General features: G+C 38.3%; 1 protein-coding gene across 2 annotated transcripts in view; it reads left to right on the forward strand.

Moving 5' to 3' along the window:
- Nucleotides 1-20,322, forward strand: part of LOC143890207 (myosin-8-like) — a 31,196-nt gene continuing 10,874 nt past the window's right edge. The window contains exons 1-21 of one of the 2 annotated variants that reach the window (XM_077394799.1): nt 1-444; nt 6,066-6,194; nt 6,569-6,712; nt 7,011-7,156; nt 7,250-7,406; nt 7,610-7,668; nt 7,783-7,942; nt 8,546-8,695; nt 8,793-8,929; nt 9,386-9,532; nt 9,648-9,749; nt 13,915-13,972; nt 14,087-14,188; nt 15,258-15,295; nt 15,443-15,569; nt 15,844-16,014; nt 16,111-16,242; nt 16,319-16,428; nt 16,529-16,589; nt 16,797-16,974; nt 19,935-20,140. In XM_077394799.1, the coding sequence (XP_077250914.1) occupies nt 442-444; nt 6,066-6,194; nt 6,569-6,712; nt 7,011-7,156; nt 7,250-7,406; nt 7,610-7,668; nt 7,783-7,942; nt 8,546-8,695; nt 8,793-8,929; nt 9,386-9,532; nt 9,648-9,749; nt 13,915-13,972; nt 14,087-14,188; nt 15,258-15,295; nt 15,443-15,569; nt 15,844-16,014; nt 16,111-16,242; nt 16,319-16,428; nt 16,529-16,589; nt 16,797-16,974; nt 19,935-20,140 (2,517 nt within the window). In that variant the 5' untranslated portion in view covers nt 1-441. Of the gene's footprint in view, nt 445-6,059; nt 6,195-6,568; nt 6,713-7,010; nt 7,157-7,249; nt 7,407-7,609; nt 7,669-7,782; nt 7,943-8,545; nt 8,696-8,792; nt 8,930-9,385; nt 9,533-9,647; nt 9,750-13,914; nt 13,973-14,086; nt 14,189-15,257; nt 15,296-15,442; nt 15,570-15,843; nt 16,015-16,110; nt 16,243-16,318; nt 16,429-16,528; nt 16,590-16,796; nt 16,975-19,934; nt 20,141-20,322 lie in introns of those variants that run through there. The other variant, XM_077394798.1, reaches the window with a different exon arrangement.

Consider the following 20,322-nt stretch of genomic DNA (forward strand, 5'->3'; position numbering starts at 1 on the left):
TTTGACCTGTGTATGCGCTGGGTTAGGTTGTCGGGAAGAGGTTGCAGGGTTGTTTTTCATCACACAGAGAGGCGCCGATTCTCGGCGATCGGACTTTGGTGAAGGCCCTTTGCAACACTTTCCTCTGTGGAAAAATCTCTTAAATCCCAAACCCTAAAAAACGAAAAACTATTAAACTAGGGAGATGAGAGAGGGAGAGGGAACCCTAGCTTTGTCCTGAAAAAAATAAGGATTTAGAAAAGATTTCTCCCATCTCTCTCTTCTCCTCTCATTGTCTAAAAGTGAAATCTAGGGCAAAAGATCCGATCTAGTTGATTTTTTTCCATCTTTCTCTTCATTTTTTTTTTTGGATTTTTTGATGCGGCTGTAATTGTCAACGTGGAAGAGTTGATTGGTGGCAGATCGAGAAGTGGCTGAAATTACGATCTGATCGAGATCCGAATGGTATGACTTTTCAAATTTTTGATGCCTCGTTCTCTAGTAGTTTACATTTTTTTTTTCTGGATCTATCATTGAATTGCTATTATTTTTCGGTGGATTCTGGATAATACGGTGATCGGATGTGGTTTTGTTGATTTGATTGATTAAATTGCACCTACTGATGTATGCTGGAGACTAATCTCTGAAATAGCTTTGGCCGGCCAGGATGAAATTTTATTGTGTTTTGTTCTCTGTTTCGTTTTTTTTTCTGGTCAAAATGTGAATAAATTTTAATTGATCTGTTCAGGTCTACTGAAATTTGAGCTGAACTAGTTTTTGGTTTATCTTGTTCTTGATGGCCGCCTGTTGGAATATTCAGAAAATACTTCCATTTACATTTGTCGCTTTTGCTTGTGCTGTATTTGCATAATTTTAGTTGGGGTTTAGAGACTTATTGCTGAGAACTTGTTCCCTTGGACTGATTTGACTGTTGGAATTGGCATTTGGTGTTGGGGTGCAAATGTGCGATCCATGTCATTATATCTGTTCAATATTTTTCTTCTATAAACTGCACTCTGGAGAAGCTGTGAATAATTTAGAATTTGAGCTGATATCTTCTGTATGTCTTTCTGTTTGTAGTTGTCTTTTTTATTTATTTTGCTTCACGTGGTATTTGAATTCAGATGGCGGTAATGTAGTAATCGAGAGTACAATCAGTATAAGTTGGTAGCAAGATGTGATAAAATAAATAGGCGGTATTGGTTATTCTTTTGTTTTGCATTGTGATCCTATTGTTATTTCTACCTAATTGTATTTACTGAATTCCTCTGAGGACTGTATTCTTAACATGGGCCATTAGTGCTTTGTTGATTATAATGCTTTGGGTAGAGTTACGGCTCCAAAGTCATCACGAGTTGACATTGTTGCATTACTGTTTATCAGTTTGGAAATATTCACCCGGAGCTATGTGGCAATCCCAGTATAAATGAGCTGGTTCAAATACCTACAAATTAGCAACATATGTTTTCTCTCATTTGCTAGTATGGTTTTAAATTTTGATTTCGGTCTCCACGGAAACAAAAACGTTTCGGTTTCGGTTAGAAATTTCGGTGGAAATCCTATAAAATCACGAAAACATATGGAAACATATGCAAATGATAGAATTTAAAGATGATAACTTCAAGAAATGCTAGAATAAGCACAAATACACACTTAGAAACCGTCACATAAGCAAGACAATCATCCATATTGGTTTAAAAACATTGAATACCTAGTGACATGCACCGTCACACTCACACATGTCTGATAATTTATTACATGCCAAATTTCACATACAATTCATATAAATATTTATGCATGTTAAAGTATAAAAGATTAAATAACGCATTCTCCAACAGCTTTAGCTTTTGGAGTAACTGGTAGTTTGACATGGTCTCAGAGCAAAGGTCCTGGGTTCAAACCTCCTTCATGTTAAAAATCCACATGCAATGGTCAACCCAAAAGTGCGGCCACATGTGCCACATGTAGGCCAACCCAAAGAAAGAGGGGCCATATGTGAGGGGGAGTGTTAAAGTTAAAAGATTAAACAACGCCTTCTCCAACACCTTAAGCTTTTGGAGTAACTGGTAGTTTGACAATGCATGTATCATGCACTACATTTCGTATGCAATTCATATAAATATAATTATATAATACGGACTGATATAGTATACTGCTATTATAATTACGATTTTGGTTTATGCATTTCGGCCGTTTCGGTGGGGGTGTGGATGGACATTGAAACATTTCGGTCGTTTCGTGTTGGTTTCGACTAAGGTTATTTCCATCTTCTTTTTTTCCACCTGAAGGTTTTGATAAATTCAATCAAGTTAATGGCATTACTTTCAAGTCTTGAGATAGGAACTTTTTTCATCTTTTGTTCCGAAGAGTCGCCTGGGGTATGGCACCACTGTGACTCACCACCTAAGATATCGATTTCGTTTCATTTCATCCGGCATTGACGAAGCGTTTCTTTTCGTCCAGAATTGATGATCTTCCTCCTTGATATTTTTCATCTCTTTGTGTTTCTTTTCTTCTGTCCCTCGCTTTTTGTATTGCCTTTCTTATATTCTGATACCTTCGGCCTATTGGTTGTATTCATTTTGCTGTTTTTAATACAATTACCATTAAAACAATAAAAATAAAACAGAACAAAGGTCAAAACAAAAGTTCTTCCAGGAGTCTGGTCTAATCTGCCCTGTTCTAGTCTAATATTGTCCTGTTTCGTTTGTTCGAGACCAAACAGGGTGAAACAACCTGTTCTGGACTAAATGTTGCTAAATTCTAGACTTGCCTTTTTTCCGGCAATTTTTTAGGTTTTCCATTTTACCATCTTCCAATGACCGTTTTGTTTTCATTTAAAGGACATTTGATTTTATTTTTTTTGAATGATATATGAAGGACATTTGATCTATTTTTTTAATAGTGGATTTTGATGTCTTCTAACCCCCCAAACGAATTGGGAGGGTTAAAAACACACCAAAATTCCTCGTTTTTATACTTTGCAAAACACACCAAATCCAATTCTTCCCTAAAACCTACACAAAGTAGTAAAATGTTTTTTTTTTGTTAAATCTCATCAGAAGTTAATTTCATGCCTATTTTTTGTTGAATGGTAATTTCATACCTATGGTGGATGTTTTAAGTAGTTGTGTCTTTTTGTTAAATTTATTTGATGTAATCATCTTGTATATGTTTTTTGCTCCCATCCATATTATTTTTCATTCCAAAAAATAAAAAAATCATCTCGTTTATGTTTCTAATTTTTTTAACTATTTCAAGAAATCCACCAGTCGTAATATCCTTTCCGGAATGGATTAAACACTTGAACGTTCTACTCCAATGAGCAAAATGAAACTCCCACAAGAACGAAATTAATAACTAAGCTCACGAAGGTAGGGGTCTAGGGTAGGGCTCCAGGGGTGGTAGTATCTCATATTCAATTTGCTGTAGATGATACCTTGATTTTTAGTGAAGCTAAAGAAGACAAGGTATCGAAGCTTAATATTACTCTTTGATGTTATGAAGTCGTGGCTGGGCAAAGATCTAACTTTTGAAAATCTAGGCTGCGTATCCACACCTCAACGAATGAGATTGAATGGTTGGCTAGGTTACTCAGATGTTCAGTGGACCAGTTTTCGATGACGTATCTTGTTCTCCCTCTGTGAGAGGGGAGGCCACAGAAGAGGGTGTAAGATTCGATTGTTGAAACAGTGGAGAAAAGGCCGGATACGTGGAAGCGGAATTTTGTCTCTGGGAAAGAATTGCTCTTATAAAGGAGGTGCTTGCGATTTTGTTAATATCCCAATTTACCATCTTTCTGTTTTTAAATGTCCGATAAGTGTGATTAAACACATCAAGCAGATTCAAAGGAGGTTTGTTTGGGGTGACTTATTATAAGAAGAAGTTCCATCTCGTTAGTTGGGAGGTGTGGAAACCTACCAGAGCCGGTGGCTTGGGCTTTAAGAGATTGAGATTTGTTAAAAAGCTCGTTTTGGGAAGTGGTTATGGAGGAGAGGAGAGGAGAGGCATCGGCTTTGGGCCAAAGTCATAGATAGCAAATATGGGTCTTCCCTTGGCCGTTGGATCTCTCATGACAAGCACAGATTTAATGGTCTGACTGTGTGGAGGGACATCCAGAGGCAACAACGCATGTTTAATGAGGGAATCAGATTCATAGTCTACAAGGGTAATGTGATTAAGCTTTGACATGATAAATGTTTTGAAGAGGTTTCTCTGGTGGAGCTATTTCCTGATTTATTTGTTGTGTCTTTTGATAATGATGCTTTCAGCTAAGATTGTTATAAGTGGTTGGAGGGGCGGGTGTATTGGAAGATTAACTTCAGGCGGAACTTCTCTGACAGAGAGATTGATTGGGTGGCCAGATTTTGGATACTCTGGATTCCTGTTATATCAAGAAGACCAGAAAAGATAAAAAGGTTTTGGATCTGGAGCTCCTCTGGGTCTTCAACCTCAATCAGTCTACACCCATATCGTTCCTTGTCCTCTTTCCTTGGAGTTTTCCAGAGTGCGGAGCATTTCTGCTCCTCCCAGGGTCTACTTGTTTAGTTGGATTACCTTTCTTGACAGGTCCTTACGGTGGACCACTTGCGAAACCGTAAGATGCTTAATTTTTACCACTGCGCTCTGTGTGGATGTAGAAGAGTCAGTGGACCATATTTTTCTTCACTGTAGGATAGCCAGAGATGTGTGGAGTCGCATCCTAAGGAGATTCAGAATGTCCTAGGTCTTCCCCTCCCGGCTTGTAGATCTTTTGGACTGTTGGTTTGTCATCCCTTGGTGGAAGAAAGAGGATTTTATAGAATGTGGTCCTCTTGGCCACTATTTGGGTCATTTGGAAGGAAAGGAATGCTCGTGTCTTTTTAGAAGCTCGGTCAAAAGCTCGCATTTCATCCATTCTAAGGCGATTTTGCTGCCCCATCTCAATGACGATCCTCGTTTCAGGTTTATCTCTAACTATGACCTAAGACGTGGTTGGAGAGAGGGATCTGTGCTAGTAGGCAGCAGGCTGAGATTCCTTCCCCTAGGTGGGACCCTCTTGGTCCAGAGCTGGTGAAGCTTAACTTTGATGTATAGAGTTTGGGTAGCCCAGGGCCTGCTGGAGTAGGTGCAGTTCTCAGGGACGAGAGCGGTTCGACCACACCTTCTCAGGCCCCATTGGGATCACGGATTCCAATGAAGCGGAAGTGAGGGTGATTTTACAGGGCATTAGGATCATTGAGTAGAGACATGGGTAGATTGATAGTTGAGGAAGATTCCCTCTATGTTATCAGGTGGTTGGATTGGAGCCACCATCACCCTGGAGATTTATGCAAATGTTTGACGGGATTCATGACTAACTAGCTAGTTTCTTGATTTTATTCTGGCACGTTAGGAGATTGCCTAACACTGATGCATATAGATCAGCCCCGGCAGGAGTCATAAGGGATAATTTGGCAATTTTTTATTTTCTTTCTCCTCGAGGGTCCTTAGTCTATGGTGCATTTTGTTCTTTTATTTTCTTTTTCTTTCTTTGTTCTGATCATCTTGGTCGCAGATTTTCCCCTTTCTTTCCTTAATGAAATTTTCTATCCTTAAAAAAAAATGCCCACCAACATCCATAACTTGCAACATCATGAGATGAACACAGTTTCTCTGCTTACTTGACTGACTCCATCATGGACCTTGAGCTGCTCAAATAATAGCGTTGAAGTGCTGCTTTTTTTTTCTTTTTTTTTTCAAAATTAGCATTGCTGTTGTCAGTTATAATGAACTTCCACTGTGACTAATTAACCAATTTGATCCGTGTTTGATGCCAATATTTTTATCCTGATTATATGTGATACATGTGATGGTGATTATTATGATTTGCTTTAGGGAAAGATAAACAGAAACCAGGCTCTGTAATAATGGTTGTGTATTATAGATATCTTAACGCTACTGTAACATTTGCATTTTGACTGTTTACAGGTTAAAGGAATGTCGCTAATTCAATTTTCTGTTTGCATACATACGAGACTTTTTTAGTTGTCTATATTTATTAAGAAACCAGACTCTATTGGTTGTAATTGATGAATGTTGCTGACCTGAAACTATTGAATATGCAGGCTGCTTCAGTTAATATAGCGGTAGGATCTTTTGTTTGGGTGGAGGATCCTGATGTGTCTTGGATAGATGGGGAAGTCTTGGAGGTCAATGGCGAACATATTAAGATCAAATGTACTGATGGGAAGACGGTCCGTACTTTTTTTCTACATCTTGTGCTCAGAAACTTAGGTCTTATTAACCTAAGTTTCTTGTGAGATGCTAACTATTGGTACCTTCTTCTTGGTTGTCCACATTTAATCTGCAACATCAGTTCATAGTGTTTTTTGTTTCTTATCAGAGGACAGATGCTGTACTTATAATTTTTCACAGGCTTCATATTTATTGCTTTGAACTCTGTCTTATGATATATGGAATTCGACTGCGACAGTTGTCTGGTTCTCTATCTGTGATTGTGGTTTCATGGAACCTTTGCTTCTATTGCTTTCTTCTGGAATTCTTTTGAATGGCTCTTTCTTCTTCCTGAATTATCAATTCTTTTGAATGGTCCTTATTTGCTTTGCAGGTCGTAGCTAACACATCCAATGTCTATCCTAAAGATCCTGAAGCACCACCTTGTGGTGTGGATGACATGACAAAGCTAGCTTATTTACACGAACCAGGTGTTCTGCAGAACTTAAGATCCAGATATGACATGAATGAAATTTATGTAAGTATTAATTGGAGAATATGTTTTTGGTTGGGTCTTTCAACTTCGTCCTATGGTACTGTGATGGTAACTGGTAGTACATGTTGATTGGGTATTATGATACGATGTCGGCCAGCTCACCCATACACATTCATTAGATGTGTGGGTGTGAGCATGCTCTAGTGTTGATTGGGTATCATTATATGCATTGTGTGCTTTGTGGGCATGCATTACATAATTAATTGGATGCCTTACTTGTTAATTTCAATTTGCAAACATTTTTTAACAGTCTTGCTAATAGACCTAATGGTGTCTCCAGACTTACACTGGAAATATATTGATTGCTGTCAACCCATTTAGAAGACTCCCTCATCTGTATGACACCCACATGATGGAACAATACAAAGGTGCAGCCTTTGGTGAGCTAAGCCCTCATCTTTTTGCTGTCGCAGATGCTGCATATAGGTAAGGTACCCTTTGTTATTCCATTTGCACAATGTAATCTCTGAAGGATTTCCTGTTTATATCACATGAATTTTTTTTTTAATGTAAATGCAGACTAATGATTAACGAGGGAATAAGCCAATCAATTCTAGTAAGTGGAGAAAGTGGAGCGGGTAAAACAGAAAGCACCAAAATGCTTATGCGTTACCTGGCTTACATGGGTGGGAGGGCAGTAACCGAGGGGCGGACTGTGGAACAACAAGTACTAGAGGTGAGTGAGTCTTCAACTTTTTTGTGTCTCTGTCTATGCTGGAATCAATCAATGATTCTGATGTCAGAATATGAGATTTCGTTTTTTTTTTTTTGAATGGTTTGAGATTCCATTGTTCTGTTAAGATAGTTTGCTTGCATCAACTCCCGTTCTAATTTTTTAAAACTTCTATGAGCTTTTACCTGGTATCTTCTGTTTTACAGTCCAATCCTGTTCTAGAAGCATTTGGCAATGCAAAGACTGTCAGAAACAATAACTCAAGGTTGGGACACCTATTATTCACAAACTTTCCAACTTCTGTTTTGCAAGTTTTCAATTATATTGTCTACTAAATTGGCTTCAATTCCATCTGAATTGCATGTTATACATTGTGCAGTCGTTTTGGTAAGTTTGTTGAGATTCAGTTTGACCAAAAGGGAAGGATATCAGGGGCTGCCATCAGAACTTACTTGCTGGAAAGATCTCGTGTTTGTCAACTATCTGATCCTGAGAGAAATTACCACTGTTTCTACATGCTTTGTGCCGCGCCACCGGAGGTACAGTAGAGCTTCGAGCTGCTGTTTACCAAGTTCTTCATGGAGTTACTAATGGGAAAGGGTGGTGGTGGGCGTGGGGGGCAATGCACTGCATTTGGATAGAAATCACATGCATTTTGATTATTTCCATCTTTTTTATTTTTATAGGAAGATAATGTTTGTTTTGGTTGTTTTCCTTAATTGATTTCAAGACCTGCTATATGACATGGCACCTCTTGTATTGTAACTGCTTATTACTTTACATGTCATTTTTTGTATGTCATTTGTAACTAAGATAGGAAAAGAAAAGGTAAAATTTAAAATTTAAAATTGTTTTGAGGAATAACTATTTAAAAGAAAAAAAATCCTGTGCATGGTGGCATAGGAGAAGCTCTACATAACCATCTAAATCATTGGTCTATTAGCCAGTCTTAGTTCTGTGATGATCGATGATCTACATCTGCAAAATATCATACTTCTGTCGCCTATTAGTTTCATGAACTGAATTCAGCTCTAGTTAAAATGATACTATGATAGACATATCCATGTTGATGCTGGTCAACTTGAAGCTTCTGAAATGACCTGTATGATTCTTGTTTATCATTTATTCATGTTTGCTCTCAGGATGTTGAGAGATTCAAATTGGGAAACCCACGAACATTTCATTATCTAAATCAATCAAACTGCTATGAGCTGGATGGGCTAGATGATTCTAAGGAATACCTGGCAACTAGGAGGGCAATGGATGTTGTTGGAATCAATTACAATGAGCAGGTAAAGCTTTTTGTGAATTGGCAATGGGGAAGGATGCCGCCATCCAGAATATGAAGATCTCTATTGAATTGTGTTTTTTTTTTCTATTTTTTTCCAGGATGCAATTTTTCGAGTTGTGGCTGCTATTCTCCATTTAGGAAACATTGAATTTTCAAAGGGAAAGGAAATAGATTCATCAGAACCCAAAGATGAAGATTCTTGGTTCCATCTAAGAACTGCAGCAGAGCTTTTCATGTAAAATACTGACTTCTATGAATCTGTTATATTTTCCATTTTGAAGTGTGTGAATGATATGCGCTATAGTTGTTTTTGAAGAATAAAAATGATTATTATTAGGAAAAAACGGACATAGAAAACAAGAAAGGGGTTGAGCTTTACTCTCACAAAAATATAAAATAAAAAACAATAAGAAAGAAAAAGAATCCAACAACTAGCCATTGGAAGAGCGTCTCCAAGGCAATGAATGACTCTCTCAATCCCAGTTCTTGCTAAACTAATGTAAATGGTCTGTGTAATATTTACTAAAAAGGGCAGCCCAGTGCACGAGGTTCCCGCCATTGCGCGGGGTCTGGGGAGGGCTAGATGTACAATGCCTTACCCCCTGCTTTGCAGAGAGGCTGTTTCCGTGACTCGAACCTGTGACCACCTGCAAGAGATAAATGCGAATTCTTTGTTTGCAATAATTTTCAGGTGTGATGTGAAGGCTCTTGAAGATTCCTTATGCAAACGTGTGATTGCAACTCGCGATGAGACCATAACAAAAAGTCTAGATCCAGAATCTGCCACCCAGAGTCGAGATGCTTTGGCAAAAACCGTCTATTCACGGCTATTTGATTGGTAAGTTGTATTTCCATTTTCTGATGAACATTTCTGGGAGGTCTTCTTATGCTTTTGACCGATGCTTTCTGATTTTTTTTAATCTCTGATTCATTGCTTTGCTTGTTTGCCACAGGCTTGTAACTAAGATTAATAGTTCGATCGGTCAAGATCCTGATTCAAAGTGCTTAATTGGGGTGCTGGATATTTATGGATTCGAGAGTTTCAAGACAAACAGGTGCTTAACTGGTATGCTTTTTGTGTTGATAATTTGAAGCAGCCATGTTCTTGCCACAAACTGCATGGGAACCCTATGCATCTGTGTGATTGAAGAATAACCATGATAAGGGGACTTAAGGCTTTTGTAGTTACCACACCATTAATCAGTTGAATCTGATGGATTTCTCATGTTTCAAATTGCTTGGAACTAACCCATGAAGGTTTAGCATCCAATTTCTAGATTGTTGGGTTGTTCATTGTTACAGATTTGTGGATTGATAGTTACCACACCGTTAGTCAGTCGAATCTGATATATTTCCCATGTTTCTAATTTGTGTGGAACAGACCCATAAAGATTTAACAACTAATTTCAAGACTGATGCGCTGATCATTGTAATAGATTTGTAGATTGATTGCTGTGTTGATAATATGTAATAGAGCCGGAGATATTACATTGTTTTGGACAAAGAACCATCCGGCATAGCAGAACAGAGTTGTAAGTAGAAAACAGAAATTTAGTGAGAGTTTGCAAAACATGCAGGCACACAATATCATGAAAATTTTGTAAAGTATATGTATGTATTTGCTTGTGTACATTTGGGTGGCATGGGGTGGGTAGATTTTGGACTGGTGGTCCTCCATTGGATGATTGAATTTACTTTTATGAAGGATTATGAAGAGATGGTGCGAAATTGAAATTGTAATTTCTTGCTCCGGCTCTCGGAGAAGATTTTTAGTTCTTAATGGAAGCAGCAGATGAATTTTTGCATCTACTTGCTGTACTACTTTGTGAGGCTAATGGCTCTCCTTACATTTGCTCTCCTAGAGGATATTCATTGCTAGGGGGATTGATGCAAACACTAGAAAGAAGACAAATTAATACTAATTATAACTCGTCTAGGAAGAAACTCACATAAAATTCTGAATTCATTGACAACTTTAATATTTCAAACATTTTTCCATCTGGAAAATAAAACACACGCTGATATATATATATATGAGGAAAATGATTGAGAGCTTGAAGCTCATATAGCTTATATGAGCTTGAGGGCCCAAACACGTGGGCCCACATTGTTAGGATGCTCCAAAGCATTCATTTGAAAGGCCCTTACATAGATAGGGTGTGTACAAAAATCGGCTCCATAGGATCATCCTAACCCATCCAAAAGTGGAGGGCAGAATGGACAGACACCGTTTGCCACAAATCTGCCCATTTTTGCCCTCCGGTTTTGGATGGGATAGGATGATCCAATGGAGCTGATTTTTGGTACACACCCTATCTATGATGGGGCCTTGCAAATGAATGGTTTGGATCACCACAAAAAATGTGGGACCCATATGTTTGGGCCCTCAAGCTCATATAAGCTATATGAGCTTCAAGCTCACAATCATTTTCCTCTCTCTCTCTCTCTCTCTCTCTCTCTAAATATATATATATATATATATATATGGGGAAAGGTGTGCGTACTCGGTCGAGTAGATAAGCTTATCTACTCGGTCGGGTTAAAAACAGTGGGGGCCCACATTTTTGGGGTGATCCAAACCATTCATTTGAAAGGCCCTTATCTAGATAGGGTGTCCACAAAAAATCAGCCCCATAGGATCATCCTAACACATCCAACAGGGGAGGGAAAAATGGGCAGATTTGTGGACAAGCTGTGTTTGTCCATTTTTCCCCATTTTTCCCTCCACTGTTGCATGGGTTAGGATGATCCTATGGGGCTGATTTTTTGTGGACACCCTATCTAGGTAAGGGCCTTTCAAATGAATGGTTTGGATCACCCCAAAAATGTGGGCCCGCACTGTTTTTAACCCGACCGAGTAGATAAGCTTATCTACTCGACCGAGTACGCACACCTTTCCGATATATATATATATATATATATATATATATATATATATATATATGAGAAAACGGTTTCTACACACATGTGTAGATAAGTTATCTACACGCTAGCTTAAAATACAGTGGAGGCCCACATTGTTTGGGTGATCCAAACCATTCATTTGATTCGCCCTCACATAGATAGGGTGTCCACAAAAAATTAGCTCCATAGGATCATCCTAACCCTTCGAACCGTGGAGGCAAAAAATGGAAAGATTTATGAAGGTTTATACACGTCCATTTTACCTCCACAAATCGTAGGGTTGGGATGATCCTATGGAGCTGATTTTTTATGGACACTCTATCTATGTAAGGGCCAATCAAATGAATGGTTTGGATCACCCAAACAATATGCCCTCCATTGTATTTTAAGCTAGTGTGTAGATAACTTATCTACACATGTGTGTAGAAACTGTTTTCTCTCTCTCTCTCTCTATATATATATATATATATATATATATATATGAGGAAATGGTTTGTGTGCAGCTGCAAATATAAGCTATCTGTGCATGGCTGCACAAACCATAGTGGGGGCCACATTTTTTGGGGGATCCAAAGCATTCATTTGGAAGGCCCTTCCATGGATAGGGTGTGTACAAAAAATCAGCCCTTTAGGATCATCCTAACCCTGCCATTTGTGGAGGGAAAAAATGGGCAGAAACAGTGTCTGCCCATTTTCCTCCAACTCTGATTGGGTTAGGATGATCCTAAAGGGCTGATCAAATGAATGCTTTGGATCCCCCAAAAAATGTGTCCCCCACTATGGTTTGTGCAGCCATGCACAGATAGGGCACACAAACCATTTCCTCATATATATATATATATAAAGAGGGAAGGGAGTTGCACTGTTCACACCTACGTGTCAGTCTCCCCTTCCACTTCAGATTTATTTTCGATTTCCTAAAATCTGAAAAAACCAGGAAAGACAATCATAAAAAGGAAAGAAATCCAAAAAATAAAATGTAATATATATATATATATATATATATATATAGGCCTTGCAACTTCTATTGAGGTTCAGCTGCATAACCACTGAATTTAATACCACTTTCCAGCTAGTGCTAATCTGACCCAAACTAAGGAACTTCTCTAACATGTAAACTTGAGTTCTTAAATAGATACCTTTTTTTGGTAGGTAAGCTGGGATTGAACCTCCGACCTCGGGTTTGGAGAGCATAGTCTTTACCAATTGCACTAGAGGCTCAACCCTTCTTAAATAGATACCTGTTACATTTCCATCACATCACAAGTACATTTCCATCTGTGTGTGTGTGTGTGTGTGTGTGTGTGTGTGTGTGTGTGTGTTTGTGTGTTCTCTAACATGTAAACTTGAGTTCTTAAATAGATACCTGTTACAACTCCATCTCATAATTTCCCAAAAGTAACATAAAAATCACCACAAATGTTGAAGATTAAAAACGAGTTATCCCCTACGATTTCCAATGGAGTCAATGGTTCCCCCCAACCTGCATCACTAGTTAGCCTACTTGCGGCTTCACTGACCCTCTTTTTGTTGCTGCTTTTTTTTTTCTGAGTCGTAAGAGTTGTGGGACCTTCTGGGTCCCCTTGATTCATATTATTCCCTCCAGGTTTGGAAGAACTCGTCCTAGATTTCAAACTGTTGAAGTCTTATGACTCTTATCATGGCAGTTCACTTGAAGCATTCTTGAAATTTCAATGCTTGTGAATTCTTTGGGATTTACAGTCGACTTATGTTCCATTCAATGAAATACATGGAGTAGAGTTCCATACCTACTTCGACAAGCTATCCATCCATAGTTTTTTGTTTGTGACGTTTCTGGAATAGCATCATCATCTGTTTTTTTTTTGTTTCGAATGGTAATAGCATTATCTTCCTCTAGCTGAAATTTTGTAGCTATTGTGTTCAAACACTTTACCTTCCATAATCTTCCTTAAAAGAACTATTTGTATGTGAGGCAATCTCTGGCCAGCTGTATCTTTCATTAATTGCTATTACCTGCAATTGTACATGTAGATTTAGTTTGATTATCCCACTCATAATTTTCGAATTGACGTGGCTTTTGCGATACCAAGGTTTCTTATTCCCACTTTTGGTGTAATTGAATTTTAGAGAAAATACTTTTTTAATTGAGAGAGAATTTTTCTGGGAGAGCCTTGTTAGAAGTAATCTGTTGAATGCAACATCTCCTTATGAATATCCATAGTGTTTGGTTACTCTGATTTTTCTTAAGTAGTGAGCATTTGTTTGTTTGTATTATATGGTTTGATGTATGTTGCACTTCTCTTTTATTCTAATAAATTGATGGGTTCTGTGCAGCTTTGAGCAATTTTGCATCAATTTGACAAATGAGAAACTTCAGCAGCATTTTAATCAGGTTTGTTTAGGGGCCCCTGTCCCAAAATTTCCTTTAACTTGCACAGCATAATGCTTGCCATAAAGGCTATTTATTTAATCATAAATCTTATACATTGTTATGTGTTTTGGACAGCATGTTTTTAAAATGGAACAAGAAGAGTATACGAAAGAAGAAATTGATTGGAGTTACATTGAATTCATTGACAACCAAGATGTTCTAGATCTAATTGAAAAGGTTTGTGTTGTCTACCTCTTTACTTAAATTTTGTTCTATACAATTTGCATTTGATGCTAGATGGTGTATCAATGATGTTTTTCTTTGTCAAAATGTTGAATCAAGTGAATGATTTATGTAACTACATGAAGAACGAATATAAATTCTTTATTCTGTGTAGAACTGGAGATACCATGTTGAATCAAGCAAATACGTACATATACTTTGCAAGTTCATAAGGCTGACCTAGACCAGCTTTGTTTGCTCCTGTAAAGATACCATGTAATTTGCAGGGTCAGTCTCATTCTCCTGCTATGGATCTTCTGATGCCTAGGCATGTTGGGTATTGAAATTGCATATGTACTACACTACTACTGTTAGTCATTGCTCCCGCTCCCAACCTAATTTTTTACAGCCAATTGTAATTAACTAGAACTCTGAGATATGTCATGGGGGCTCGCTAGCAAAAAAAACGTCATGGGAGCTGGCTAACTCTTCATATACCATGGCCAAACAAAATAAATGCGCTGTGAAAATTCCCATTTTTAAATACGATTCTCATGCCATAAATAATTGGCAAGAGATGCTGGGATGAATTTCACAGTGGATGGGTTTTCAGCTTAGGCTCGAATGTCAGATAAGGGCGTGTTCGGCAACCATCGTAATTATGGCTTCTGCCACTTTTGTAGGTGCGGAGAATAAAAAAAAGTAAGGAATCCCGAAAATCTTGTTAGGCATCCTGACCCACAAAGCCCGTTTTTGAGCTTTCTCAGTTTTGCGCCGCTAAAAGATAGGATTCTGTGGAGTGACTTGGAGTCGCTTCCTCATATTCTCATTTACCCGTTTCTTCCCAGATATTTTTGCAAGAATGAGAAGCCTTGCCGAACACGACCTAAGTAATCTCAATTCTATTTCTTTTATTTCATTTTCTGATACTGTGCAATGAATTTATATTCCTTTCTATCCTCCAGTGTTTTTCCTCATTGATTTCCTGGACTTATCAGTAGTCATAGATGCTTCCTAGTCATTTGATGTGATTCTACATAAATTTAGGATTTCTAGTTTTAACAAAATATTTCATGAATTTCAGAAACCTGGCGGGATTGTTGCTCTTCTTGACGAGGCTTGGTATGTATATGGATATGAATCATTGTTTTAGTTGCCTCGTGCTTTCTATTTCATTAAAAGCTTAACAAATGTAGAATCATTTAATTAGTTAATATTATGAAGTTCTATTTATGAGACAGTGAGATAATTGAGGCTTTTGCTTTGTAGTATGTTTCCAAGATCAACACATGAAACATTTGCCCAAAAGCTCTACCAGATGTTTAAAAATCACAAACGCTTCAGCAAGCCGAAATTGTCGCGCACTGACTTCACAATCTGTCACTATGCCGGGGATGTATGTACTCCAGTCATGGCTGCCCTTTCTTACAACTTGTACGCCATAATTGTAGAATGGAAATTGCTAGTGTCCATCGCAAAAGGCATTTCGCGGATGGCCTGTTGCATGCGAGAGCAGCCACATCATCAATGAAGACAAAATCTGCTGAAAAGTGAGCTTGTGGGGCTGCTCTCACATGCAACAGGCCATCCGCGAAATGCCTTAAAGCGATGGATGCTGGCAAATCCTTTGTAGAATACTTACTGAAAAGAAAGCTTCCTTCATCATGCAGGTCACATATCAGACGGAGCTGTTTCTTGACAAGAACAAAGATTACGTTGTTGCTGAGCATCAAGCACTTTTGTGTGCTTCAAGCTGCCCCTTTGTTTCCGGTTTATTTCCGCCCTCATCTGAGGAATCATCTAAATCATCAAAGTTTTCATCAATAGGCTCACGGTTTAAGGTATGATTGTGTTGTTATGTAGTTAATTCTTAGTACACATTATGTTCTACTTCCGTTGTCTCTAGAGTTATGAAACCATGCCTTGTATTTATCCAGCAACAACTACAAGCATTGCTAGAAACTCTGAGTTCCACTGAGCCACACTATATCCGGTGTGTTAAACCCAATAATCTTCTTAAGCCAGCGATTTTTGAGAGTACTAATGTTCTACAGCAGCTCCGATGTGGGGTAAGAAGGTTCTTACTTTTTTGTTATTTCCTGTATGGTAGTTACTGTTACTAAAAAATGGAAGCTGCATTTCTAGGGGGTCATGGAGGCAATTAGGATAAGCTGTGCTGGATATCCCACGAGACGAACATTCTATGAATTTGTAGACCGCTTTGGCCTTCTTGCTCCCGATGTTTTGGATGGGAGGTAGCTTCAGTATTTTTCAATATTAAGACAGCTGTTTGGTAGCTACTTTGTGTCTTTGCTTAACTTATTGACAAATTTATTTACTAATTTTTAATGGTAGCTATAATGAGGTCACTGCTTCCAAGAGGTTGCTGGAGAAAGTGGATCTTAAAGGCTATCAGGTAGATATGATTGATTGACTGGAAATTGACTCTTATTCACAATTCATTTCATAAGCATCTTGTTTTGAACAACACTTATCATTTTCTTTTGCAAGCACAAAATATTGCAGAAATGTTCTCAATACTGGTTCTTCTAATGATTCATACATGCATTTGCAAGATAAACTCTTCCGGAATAATCTAACTATTTCAACTTTAAACTTGCAGATAGGTAAAACAAAGGTGTTTCTTAGGGCTGGTCAGATGGCACAACTAGATGCTCTCAGGAACGAAGTTTTAGGAAGATCTGCTTCCATTATCCAACGGAAAGTCCGTTCATATTTGGCTCGCAGAACATTTATTGCATTGCGGCGGTCAGTAGTGCTGATACAAGCTGTATGCAGAGGTATTGAATAACAGTATACTGCTTTATTTACTAGTTGCATCTTCCATTCGGATTTTAGTATTTACTATATGAAAGAAAAGATTCACACAGACACACACATATAAGAAAGACCACCATACATATATATATTTATGAGGAAAGTGTTCCTGAGCTCGAGCTCAAAAACACATGTGGCCCCACATTTTTTGGGGGATCCAAAGCATTCATTTGGAAGGCCCTTCCTTGGATAGGGTGTGTACAAAAAATCAGCCCTATAGGATCATCCTAACCCTGCCATTTGTGGAGGGGAAAAATGGGCAGAAAGATGGACACACAGTGTCTGTCCATTTCCCCCTCCACCTTTGATTGGGTTAAGATGATCCTATAGGGCTGATTTTTGGTACACACCCTATCCATGGAAGGGCCTTCCAAATGAATGCTTTGGACCCCTCCAAAAATATGGTCCCCCTATGGTTTGTGAGCTCTACTCAGATAAGCTTATCTGAGCCTTGAGGAGCTGCTCACAAACCATTCTCTCTCTCTCTCTCTCTCTATATATATATATATATATATATATATATATATATATATATAGAGAGAGAGAGAGAGAGAGAGAGAGAGAGAGAGAGAGAGAGAGAGAGAGAGAGAGAGAGAGAGAGAGAGAGAGAGAATGGTTTCTACACACAAGTGTAGATAAGTTATCTACACACTAGCTTGAAATACAGTGGAGGGCATATTGTTTGGGTGATCCAAACCATTCATTTGATTGGCCCTCACATAGATAGGGTGTCCACAAAAAATCAGCTTCATAGGATCATCCCAACCCTACGATTTGTGGAGCAATGGATGTGTATAAACCTTAACAAATCTGTCCATTTTTGCCTCCACGGTTCGAAGGGTTAGAATGATCCTATGAAGCTGATTTTTTGGGCACACCCTATCTATGTGAGGGCCCATGAAATGAATGGTTTGGATCACCCAAACAATGTGGGCCCCCACTGTATTTTAAGCTAGTGTGTAGATAACTTATCTACACTAGTGTGTTGGAACCCTTTCCTCAATATATAGTGGGGCCCACATTGTTTGGGTGATTCAAGCCATTCATTTGATGGGCCCTCACATAGATAGGGTGTGCCCAAAAAATCAGATCCATAAGATCATCCTAACCATTCGAACTGTGGAGGCAAAAAATGGACTAATTTGTGAAGGTTTTATGCACGTCCATTTTACCTCCACAAATCGTAGGGTTGGGATGATCCTATGGATCTTATTTTTTGTGGACACCCTATCTATGTGAGGGCCTCTCAAATGAATGGTTTGGATCACCCAAACAATGTCGGCCCCCACTGTATTTTAAGCTAGTGTGTAGATAACTTATCTTCACAAGTGTGTACGAACCGTTTTCTCATATATATATATACACACACTAGTAAAAAATCCTATGCGATGTACGAGCCGACAAAGAACTGTACGGACCACATCATAGGTTGATCCAAACCGTATATATATATATATATATATATATATATATATATTATATATATATATATATATAGAGGAAAGTGTTGGTGAGCTTAAGCTCACCAAACTTATGGTGAGCTTAAGCGCCCAATCACATTGGGGCCTACTTTGTTAGGATGATCCAAAGCATTCATTTGAAAGGCCCTTACATAGATGGGGTGTGTACCAAAAATCAGCTCCATAGGATCATCCTAACCCATCCATTTGTGGAGGTCAAAATGGACAGACATTATTTGTCCACAAATCTGCCCATTTTTGTCGTCCACAAATGGAGGGGTTAGGATGATCCTATGGAGCTGATTTTTGGTACACACCCTATCTATGATAGGGCCTTGCAAATGAATGGTTTGGATCACCACAGAAAATGTGGGACCCATGTTATTGGGGCGCTTAAGCTCACCATAAGTTTGGTGAGCTTAAGCTCACCAACACTTTCCTCATATATATATATATATATATATATATATATATATATATATATATATATATATATATATATATATATATATATACACACACACTAGTAAAAAATCCTATGCGATGTACGGGCCGACAAAGAACTGTACGGACCACATCATAGGTTGATCCAAACCGTCCATGTGGTGGAACACAACATCAATAGGTTGTGCCCGTAAAATCATTTCCATAGGCTGGTCCTAGCCCTCCAATCTATAGAGGTTTCCATAATTTAAAAAGCATAAAGGAGGGGGGTAGGATTGAAATTATGTGGTTTTAATGGGTGCCTTTCTTAAAAAGCATAAAGGAGGGGGTATGATTGAAAATATGTGGGTTGAATGAGTGCCTTTGGTAAAAAAAGTCAAAAAAGTGATGTGTAATTCTCATAGAATTTTGGGAGAAATTCAAATAATTCTCTCCTTTTCTCTTCTAGTGTGTGTGTGTGTGTGTGTGTGTGTGTGTGTATATATATATATATATATATATATATATATATATACTAGTAAAAAATCCCGTGTGATGCATGGGCCGACAAAGAACTGTACGGACCACATCATAGGTTGATCCAAACCGTCCATGTGATGGAACACAACAGAAATAGGATGTGCCCGTAAAATCATTTCCATAGGCTGATTTGAGCCCTCCAATCTATAGAGGTTTCCATAATTAAAAAAGCATGAAGGAGGGGGGTGGGATTGAAATTATGTGGCTTTAATGGGTGCCTTTGTTAAAAAGCATAAAGGAGGGCGTAGGAATGAAAATATGTGGGTTGAATGGGTGCCTTTGTTAAAAAAAGTCAAAAAAAGTGATGTGTAATTCTCATAGAATTTTGGGAGAAATTCAAATAATTCTCTCCTTTTCTCTTCTGCTATATAGTGTGTGTGTGTGTGTGTATAAGAAAGATAACATGGGCATTCTTGCACTCTAATGCAATGGGTGGGTGATGGTGGATACTAGCTCTGGACTATATACAATTCTACTTTATGCTAAATTGCTCATTTCAGGAGAACTTGCACGAGAACTTTTTAACAGCATGCGAAGAGAAGCTGCTTGTCTGAGGATACAGAAAGATTTGCGGATGTACGTTGCAAAAAAAGCTTACAAAAACTTGTTTTCTTCGGCTGTTACTATTCAATCTGGCTTGCGCGGGATGGCTGCCCGTAAAGATCTTAACTTTAGGCGGCAAACAAAAGCTGCAATTATTATCCAGGTAAAATGGGTTTGTTCGCTAAATATTTGAGATGGAGATTTCTGAGTGGATCTGTGAACTCTGATAATTCTATGACACTTCTAGCAAGTCTCTCAAAAGAGACAATGTTCTAGTGTTTTCACTTACAATTTTGTAAATTAATAGTTGGGGGTACAACACTTGTACTTTTTTCAAATTCATGC

The sequence above is a fragment of the Tasmannia lanceolata genome, unplaced genomic scaffold (genome assembly GCF_043159265.1).
Source record: "Tasmannia lanceolata isolate RefF3 unplaced genomic scaffold, GAP_Taslan_0.1 ptg000013l, whole genome shotgun sequence".
In the NCBI taxonomy this organism is placed as follows: domain Eukaryota; kingdom Viridiplantae; phylum Streptophyta; class Magnoliopsida; order Canellales; family Winteraceae; genus Tasmannia; species Tasmannia lanceolata.